At 46.7% G+C, this 9898-nt stretch overlaps 1 protein-coding gene across 1 annotated transcript in view; it reads right to left on the reverse strand.

The window, feature by feature from the left end:
* Positions 1–340: 340 nt before the first annotated feature.
* Positions 341–9898, reverse strand: part of LOC129714466 (uncharacterized) — a 90107-nt gene continuing 80549 nt past the window's right edge. Inside the window, exons 16-20 of the mRNA XM_055664074.1 lie at positions 9199–9270; positions 8921–8995; positions 3780–3854; positions 1603–1677; positions 341–1319 (exon numbers count right to left, since the gene is read on the reverse strand). Of these exons, the coding sequence (XP_055520049.1) occupies positions 1255–1319; positions 1603–1677; positions 3780–3854; positions 8921–8995; positions 9199–9270 (362 nt within the window). The 3' untranslated portion in view covers positions 341–1254. The remainder of the gene's footprint in view (positions 1320–1602; positions 1678–3779; positions 3855–8920; positions 8996–9198; positions 9271–9898) is intronic.

The following is a 9898-nucleotide window of genomic DNA, read 5'->3' on the forward strand; positions in this document are numbered from 1 at the left end:
ACATCTTCCCGATGTTGGGGGAGTCCAGAACCAGGGGCCACACAGTTTAAGAATAAGGAGTAAGCCATTTAGAACGGAGACGAGGAAACACTTTTTCTCACAGAGAGTTGTGAGTGTGGAATTCTCTGCCTCAGACGGCAATGGAGGCAGGTTCTCTGGATGCTTTCAAGAGAGAGCTAGATAGGGCTCTTAAAAATAGTGGAGTCAGGGGATATGGGGAGAAGGCAGGAATGGGGTACTTATTGGGGATGATCAGCTATGATCACATTGAATGGCTGTGCTGGCTCGAAGGGCCGAATGGCCTACTCCAACACCTATTGTCTAGTCTATTGTCGCCTGTCTATTCCCTCTCCATGTGTCCACTGACCCGCTGAATTCCACCTGCACCTTGTGTCCTGCTCATGTCAAGATTCCAGCATCTGCGGTTAATTGTGTGTCTCTGTTTGAGCTATCAAATTGCTTGAGGGCAGAGTCATATTGCCTGGTCTCAACAGTTGGACAGGTAGTGTAGGGAGGATCTGCAGATGTTGGGTTTACACCGAAGATAGACACAAAACGCTGGAGTGAGCCTTCTTCCGACTCGCAGTGCCCCACCTCATGTGATCACGGTGTAATGGTCATGACTGCATTCCTTATCTAACCCTTCCTAAAGGATGAAGCATTTATAAACCCCACTGACCCTGATGTTAATGTAGCACATTGACAGAACTCCAATTCAGATAAGGTTTATTGACATCGATCGCTGGGTTTGCAGTGACTGAATATGACTCAGGGAGTGGTCTCAATCACACAGGGCCTCTGGCACCTCATACAATCTTGTTGTACAGGTAGTACATCATACATTAGATTTACATGGTTACAGTTTCATTGCTGAGTGAAATCTTCATAGATTAAATGTTTGCCCTGGTTTCCGCATGAAGTCTACAATCCGGGGAGGATATAAAGATTTCCCACTGCAGCAAGTAAGAGTTTGATTGTAGACAGACACAAAGTGCCGGAGTAACTCAGCGGGCAAGGCAACCTCTTTGTAGATAAAGGATGGGTAACGTTTTAGGTCGGGAATCCTCCTCGGAGTTCCTCAAGAGTTTGATTGCTCTGGTCCCAGTGCATATGACAACTAAACACCCATAAATCTTGAATAAAAGACACTTTAAAGCGTTGGAGTAACTCAGCGGGTTAGGCAGCATCCCTGGAGAACATGGATAGGTGATGTATCGGGTCGGGACCCTTCATCAGATCCGAAGTGTTACCTATCTATCCATGTTCACTTCTTCTGCCAGTTTGCACTCCTTTCTGTAGCAGACTTGCTTGCTGGTTCACTGTGAATACAAAACAAATACATTTAAACAGTTTGGCTCAGCTCTGGTGAAGCAGGATGAAATGTGCATCTCTGTACAGCCCACTCCCCTGACATCAGTCTGAAGAAGGGTCTCGACTCGAAACGTCACCCATCCCTTCTCTCCAGAGATGCTGCCTGTCCCGCTGAGTTACTCCAGCATTTTGTATCTATCTTCGGCTTAAACCAGCATCAGCAGTTCCTCCCTACACACTTCAATGGTCAGCATTCAGTTTACAAGTGGTTGCCATGACGATGGTACTCACAGTCACTCTTCAGTTGTCCCAGTTCCTGTCTCCAGTCACTCAGCGACATTCGTATTTCACTGAACCGCTTGGCAACTGAAAGAGAAGTCAAGTGTTAGATGTGGACCTGGAAGGTTTCAATGTTCCCTGGGGCTTACGACCCTTCTGATTTTCACTGGAGTGATCCCGTCAGACGGCAATGACCATTTTCCTGATCGCCTGCTGCGGTGAGCTGAGGGGGGCGCTTTTAAACCAGGCAATGGGCACAGTGGCGCAGCGGTAGAGTTGCTGCTTTAACGGCCTGTCCCACTTACGTGATTTTTTCGGCAAGTGCCGGCACCCGTCATAGTCGCAGCATGTCGCCAAAAATGTTCGGTGACCTACAGCGACTATGATGGGTGCCAGCAGTCGCCCAAAACAAAATCGCACAAGTGGGACAGGCCCTTTACAGCACTTGCAGCGCCAGAGACCCGAGTTCAATCCCCACTACGGGTGCTGTCTGTACGGAGTTTGCACGTTCTCCCCGTGACCTGCGCGTGCTTTCTCCAAGATCCTCCGACTCCTCCCACCCTCCAAAGACACGCAGGTTTGTAGGTTAATTGGCTTCTGTAAGTTGTCCCTCGTGTATTGGATAGAACCAGTGTGCGGGGGTCGCTGGCCGGCACAAAGTCGGTCGGATGAAGGGCCTGTTTCCGCGCTGTATCTCGATGAGGAAAACTAAAGCTAAACGTGGAGAGGAAGTGGAGGGGGTCAGCGATGGCGGTGAACACTTGACAAAGAGCTGGGGGGGGGGGGGGGGTCTTACATTCCCTGCCCTCAAAGTCGGCTGTGAAGATGGCTGGGTGAGGAGAGGGACGATGGTTCACGGAATGACTGGACACAGGCAAAGGCTGCAATGGGCCTTTATGGACGGCTGCAGTTGGGACTGTAAAATGGTGGCGACTCTTGCACGCGGACACAGTGAGCTGTTTCTATGCATTATGTACTTAACCGGGGGATTGTACTTAGTGTATGTATGGCAATCATCTCAGTATTCTTTATGCAAAAAATAAATCTCTATGCAAAATAAAAATCTGTATGCAGAAAATGAAATTACATGATAGTATAGGACACATTGAACCATTGAACCAGGAGTGTCTGGCTGCTGTGAACATCACTCACCTTGGTCCAGAACCTATTGGCAGCCTGCAAACCCTCACACAGAAATGAAACCATGCTCTCTCTCTCCACTGCTTTGGAATCAAAGGTACTTCTGAAATATGTCCGATTTGCGCCTCACAGTGAAGGCAGTGATAAGTCCTGTGGTGGACTGGTCAGGGTGTCAGCTTGCCCGATGACAAGTGGGCCCCTGATGAGGTGAGACCCCAATATCAAGTGGGCCCCTGATGAAGTGGGCCCCCTTTGTCTCCTGGCAACCAATATTTTTAGACCCAGTCCGCCACTGAATAAGTCCATAGGTTCATAAGAGATTGATGCAGAATTAGGCCATTTAGCCCATCAAGTCTACTCCGCCATTCAATCATGGCTGATCTATCTCTCCCCCCTAACCCCATTCTCCTGCCTTCTCCCCACAACCCCTGACACCTATACTAATCAATAATCTATCAATCTCCACCTTAAAAATATCCATTGACTTGGCCTCCACAGCTTTCTGCAGCAATGAATATCTCAGGTACACAAAAATGCTGGAGAAACTCAGCGGGTGCAGCAGCATCTATGGAGCGAAGGAAATAGGCAACGTTTCGGCCCGAAACGTTGCCTATTTCCTTCGCTCCATAGATGTTGCTGCACCCTCTGAGTTTCTCCAGCATTTTTGTGTACCTGAGGTTTTCCAGCATCTGCAGTTCCTTCTTAAACACATGAATATCTCAGATTCACGATCCTTGGACTAACAAAATTCCTGCTCATCTCCTTCCTAGAGGTATGTCCTTTTATTTTGAGGCTGTGCCCTCTGGTCCTAGGCTAGTGGAATCATCCTCTCCACACCCACTCTCTACAAACTAAGCACCACACCATGTTCGAAGCAAGGTCCTTCACTAATGCTCCCACAAGCAAATTAACCAGGTTTCCCTCAGGCACCCATTGATGTGTGTGGCTGCTGCTAACAGTGTATTCTGATGGTGTGGATCGGAAGGTGCCTCACTGGCCCTGGTACTGGTGTGAAGTATCTGTCCCAGTGTTTGCAAGTCACCACCTACTGTCGTAATTCATCTGGGCAAGCTCCGTCTTGAGGTCTTCCTGGGATTTCTTAAGTTCAATGAACATCTGTGTGACTGAAACCAAAGAAAGCATCAGCTTCATTTCTCTTGACATGCACACATAGAAAATAGGTGCAGGAGTAGGCCATTCAGTTCTTCGAGCCAGCACCGTCATTCTATATAATCACGGCTGATCATCAAAAATCAGTACCCCGTTCCTGCTTTTCCCCCATATCCCTTGATTCCATTAGGCCTATGAGCTAAACCTTATAGCCCTGTCCCACGGTGCATGTTCATTCCAAGATCTCTCCCAAGTTTAAAAAAAATCAAACTCGTGATAAGCACGGAGAATCAACGTAGCGGGTACGTCGGAGCTCGGGGACGTCTCTTAGCGCTAACAGCAGGTACTCGGGAAGACTCGCTAACGGCAGGTAAGCACGGGAAGATTTTTTAACATGATGAAAAATGTCCACGAGAGCCCCGAGTACCGACGAGTGGCCATTACCGTAAATCTCCGAGTTTGAATCAGGGCAAACTCGGGAGAGCTCTTGGAATGAACTCGTACCATGGGACAGTGGTTTAACTCTCTCTTGAAAACCTCCAGTGAATTGGCCTTCACTGCCTTCTGTGGCAGCGAATTCCACAGATTCACAACTCTCTGGGTGAAAAAATGTTTCCTCATCTCAGTCCTTAATGGCCTACTGCTTAAACTATGACCCCTGGTTCAGGACTCCCCCCAACATGGGGAACATTTTCCCTACATCCACCCTGTCCACTCCCTTAAGAATTTTATATATTTGTATAAGATGCCCTCTCATCCTTCTAAATTCTAGTGAATATAAGCCCAGTCGACCCATTCTTTCATCAGGAACACATATCACTAGTTAGTGAGGGTCATAGAATCGTACAGTGTGGAAACAGGCCCTTTGGCCCAAACTTACCCACAACGATCAACGTGCCCCATCAATACTAGTTCCACCTGCCTGCGTTTGGCCCATATCCCTTTAAACCTGTCCGATCCATGTACCTGTCTAAATGTTTCTTAAACGTTGCGATAGAACCTGCCTCAACTACCTCCTCCAGGAGCTCATTCCATACACCCACCACCCTTTGTGTCAAAAAGCTACCACTCCTATTAAATCTTTACCCCCTCACATTAAATATTTCACCCCTCACCTTAAACCTATGCCTTCTGGTTCTTGATTCCCCTATTCTGGTGACGTTTCGGGTTGGAACCCTTCTTCAGTCAGGTTCTTGAAGCCTTCTAGAGTTTGAAGAAGGCTTCCGATTCACCTATTCTTTTCCTGCAGAGATGCTGCCTGACCCGCTGAGTTACTCCAGCATTTTGTGCCTATCTTCAATGGATATATTGGTATACGTGAGTTTTTGAGAATAGCTGTACACTGATGAGTCAGAATTATTCAGCGACAGAGTTGCTGCCTTACAGCGCCATAGACGGCATCCGTAATCGGGGTTCGATAGCGTCTGTATGGAGCTTGTATATTCCTCCCTGTAACCCACGTGGGTTTTCTCCGGGTGCTCCGGTTTCCTCCTACACTCCAAAGACATACAGATTTGCAGGTTAATTGGCTTTGGTAAAACTGTAAATTGTCCCTAGTGTGTGTAGGATAGTGTTAATGTGCGGGGATCGCTGGTCGGCGCGGACTCGGTGGGCCAAATTGCATGTCTCCGCACTGTATCTCGAAACTAAACTAAAGAACCTTTTCAAAGTCCCCTGTGCATCTCCCCCTCCCCTCCTGACAAAGCCACATACGTGAAACTGTGGGCAGTCACTGCAGAGGTCTGTCAGTTTAAGACCACCCAACAATAATTGTTTGGAATCTCTGCAAAATCCCACGAACGTTTTGCACACCAGTTGTAAATTGATGTCGAAGTAACATCAGCTAATGCAGAAAAGCATGACTTATGTTGAAAATGTTTTGTATTATATGCATTGTCCCAGCTCTAACAAACCAAACTCTCAGCCGGCACTTCACTTGGGACTTTACTTTAGGCTTTAGAGATACAACATGGAAACAGGCCCTTCAGCCCATCAAGTCCACGTCAACCACTGATCACCCCATACATTAACGCTGTCCTACACACACATGGGCGCTCACGGTAGCGCAGTGGTAGAGTTGCTGCCTTACAGTGAATGCAGCGCCAGAGACCTAGGCTTGATCCTGTCTACGGGTGCTGTCTGTACGGAGTTTGTACGTTCTCCCCAGCTCTTTGTGTCTATTTTAGTTTAGTTTAATTTGGAGATAGAGTGTGGAAACATGTCCTTTGGCCCACCGAGTCCGCACTGACCAGCAATCCCTGCATACTAGCACTATCCTACACACAAAGTGCCAAGGTTTCAAGGTCTGTTTATCGTCACATGTACCAATCAAGGTACAGTGAAATTTGAGGGACAAGAGATAATTTACAATTTTATCAAACTCAATTAATCTACAAACCTGTACATCTTTGGAGTGTGGGAGGAAACTGGAGCGCCTGGAGAAAGCCCACTCAGTCACGGGGAGAGCGCGCAAACTCTGCACAAGTAGCCAGGATCAAACTCGGGCCACTGGCGCTGTGAGGCAGCAACTTTACCAACGCGCCCCAGTGCTGCCAAGACGTCTTTTCATTTTGGACACCCTTGGTTCTTGGTTTCTTGGTCCTCCAGAATATTCCAAATGGAATTTAAACTGGGGGTGGTGGAGGGAGGATTTACACCCATTCATGGGGGGGGGGGGGGGTTTACCATCCCCACCCTGGGAAAACACCATGAGCATTCACCTTATTCCAACCCCTCATGATTTTGTATACCACAATAACCTAACGCTTCAGCCTATTAAACTCCAAAGAAAAATGTTCAAGACCAGGTGACATGGTGGCGAACTTTTTCTGTACTAATAACATTTTTCGTGTTGCTGTGTGAACATAACTGCTCACAGTACTTCAAGTGTGGGCTCACCAACAACTTGTACAGCTGTATTGTGATGTCCCAACTTGTGCTCAATACCCTTCTCATTGAAGACAACATAAGCTATATGGAGAGACTGGATAGGCTGGGGCTTTTTTTCCCCTGGAGTAAAGGAGGCAGAGTATTTATTTATACCATCTGTAAATATGAGGAGCATAGATAAGACAAATGGTCACAGTCTTCTCAGGTTTGGCATGGAGTCAAAAACTAGAGGGCATAGGGGAGAGGGTAGGGCTGAAGATATAGAAACATAGAAACATAGAAATTAGGTGCAGGAGTAGGCCATTCGGCCCTTCGAGCCTGCACCGCCATTCAATATGATCATGGCTGATCATCCAACTCAGTATCCTGTACCTGCCTTCTCTCCATGCCCCCTGATCCCCTTAGCCACAAGGACCACATCTAACTCTCTCCTAAATATAGCCAATGAACTGGCCTCAACTACCCTCTGTGGCAGAGAGTTCCAGAGATTCACCACTCTCTGTGTGAAAAAAGTTCTTCTCATCTCGGTTTTAAAGGATTTCCCCCTTATCCTTATCCTGGTTGGGTTGCTCCTTGGCCTGGGCAAGCTGGCCATCCGCGAGTCACGGCACTAGGCGGTGGAGGCTTTTACCCGAGCCAGCTGCCTGTCCCTTTTCCGGGGTTACGTCCGTGCCTGGGTGGGGTTAGAAAGGGAATACGCCCTGTCCACGGGCACCCTGGGGGAGTTCCGGGAACGCTGGGCTCCGCTGGGTGTTGAATTCATCCTCAATAAGGATTGTAACATTGTTGTATAGTACTTTATTAAGGATATTTGTTTGTATTGTATTATGGCAGTGTGCTCTGGTTTGTTTTATTGTAGTGTAAATATTATTTTTTAATAATTGAATACATTTTTTGATTAAAATAAAAAATAAGTATTTCATTGTGCATAGATGGCTTTGAAAGTAATGGATAGTACTGTTTCTCTGGTGCCCCAGAAAGCAAAGTACTTATGATGTTAAGACAGGAATCTCACATTGCCAAATGGCTCAAGAATCATGATCTTATGTGGATTATGTGTGAGTTTGAATCAGGAAATGCAATTAAGAACAGGTAGTTCACATAATACTATTAGGAATTTCTATTTTAGTTATGCTGCAGCTAAATAAGACTTGGGTTAGTCTGCGTTAGGACTATTGTGTACAGTTCTGGTCGTCCCATTACAGGAAGGATGTGGAGATTGTGGAAAAAGTTGACTACGATGTTGTATGGATTTGAGCACATTTATAAGGAGAGGTCGTTTAGTTTAGTTTAGTTTATTGTCACGTGTACTGAGGTATATTGAAAAGCTTTTGCTGCGTGCTAACCAGTCAGCGGAAAGCCAATACATGATTACAATTTGCTATACTTTATATTTAAGAGGGAGTTAGATGTGGCCCTTGTGGCTAAAGGGATCAGGGGGTATGGAGAGAAAGCAGGTACAGGATACTGAGTTGGATGATCAGCCATGATCATATTGAATGGCAATGCAGGCTCGAAGGGCTGAATGGCCTACTCCTGCACCTATTTTGTATGAATCTATGAATCGAGCCAGTCACAGTGTGCGGATACATGATGAAGCGAATAACATGAATGGTGTTTAGTGCAAGATAAAGCCAGTAAAGTCCAATCAAAGATAGTCGGAGGGTCTCCAGTGAGGGAGATAGTAGTTCAGGACTGCTTTCTAGTTATGGCAGGATGGTTCAGTTGCCTGATAACAGCCGGGAAGGAACTTGGATGGACAAATTTGTTTGTCTTTGTATTCAATTCAATTCAATTCAACTTTAATGTCATCGCACAAATACAAGTATGAGTACAACGAAATGCAGTTTTGCGTCAGTCCGTAGTAGTTGTATATGAAGAAATAACAGTAGGATCTTTGGAGGCTGTGGGATGATCTTACAGAAGTTTATAGTTTTAAATATAGGAGCTAAAAAACGGGGGCAAAGGGGAATAGTTGAAGGGGGGAGGGGGGGGGGAAGGGGGCATGAGAACTAAGGTGGAGGGGGAGAGGGGATCATTGGGGGGAAAAAGGGGCACTTTGTAACCCAACATCCCTTACATGGCATCTCTTTGAATGCCGAGGTATGCAAATCAAAGCATGTGACCATGGCTTGGCACATGTGACAATTAAAATATCTAATCTAATCTAAATGGTCCCATCATCACTCACCGTTTGCCTTCATCTGCGACATCTCGACCTTCAACTCCGTCTGCATGTTTCTGATCTCTCTGAGCGTCCGTGCAACTGAAAAGGAAACAGAGAACTGGTTCTCAGTCCGCCCTCCAAACAGTCCTGCACGTCTCCCCACACCAACACCCCCCCCCCCCCTCCCACACACACACACACAAATTCATGTTATAGGAGCAGAATTAGGACATTCGGCCCATCAAGATTCTGTTCGACTGTTCTAGATTGGCCAAACGTCCAGATTATTAGTTAGCACGTACCATTACTCCTCGGGGAAACTTGGTCCCGCAGATCATCCTGGGCACTTCTTGCAGCCCACGGCCGGCCGTTAGCTGGAAATAAGAACACATCAGATCAGACCATCTCCACTTCCTCTAACAATGCACCACGCAGTATTGGAAGAGCTAATATCTTTAGTAAGAGAGAGGTCTAGGGGCCTCTAGACCTCTAGAGATGCTGCTTCAACAATGAAGCAGCATCTCTGGAGCACAGATACTCCAGAGATGCTGCCTGACCCGCTGAGTTACTCCAGCACGTTGTGTCTATCTTCGGTATAAACCAGCATCTGCAGTTCCTTTCTAGACATTGAACCATTGAACTGTGCAAACAAGGACATATCTTTCATAAGTATAACAAAGAGAGGATTGAATCACTGAATCAACAAAATACGGCGACAGATTCAAAGGACGTCCCTTTAGAAAGGAGATGAGGGGGAACTTCTTTAGCCAGAGGGTGGTGAATCTGTGGAATACACAGATGGCTGTGGAGGCCAAGTCAATGGATATTTGTATGGCAGAGATAGATCGATTCTTGATTAGTGCGGGTGTCAGGGGTTATGGGAAGAAGGCAGGAGAATGGGGTTGAGAGGGCTGGATAGATCAGCCCTGATTGAATGGCAGAGTAGATGTGATGGGGGCAAGTGTCTTGATTCTGCCCCTCTCATTTATGAACTTATGAATG

The sequence above is a fragment of the Leucoraja erinacea genome, chromosome 39, assembly GCF_028641065.1.
Source record: "Leucoraja erinacea ecotype New England chromosome 39, Leri_hhj_1, whole genome shotgun sequence".
Lineage (NCBI taxonomy): Eukaryota > Metazoa > Chordata > Chondrichthyes > Rajiformes > Rajidae > Leucoraja > Leucoraja erinaceus.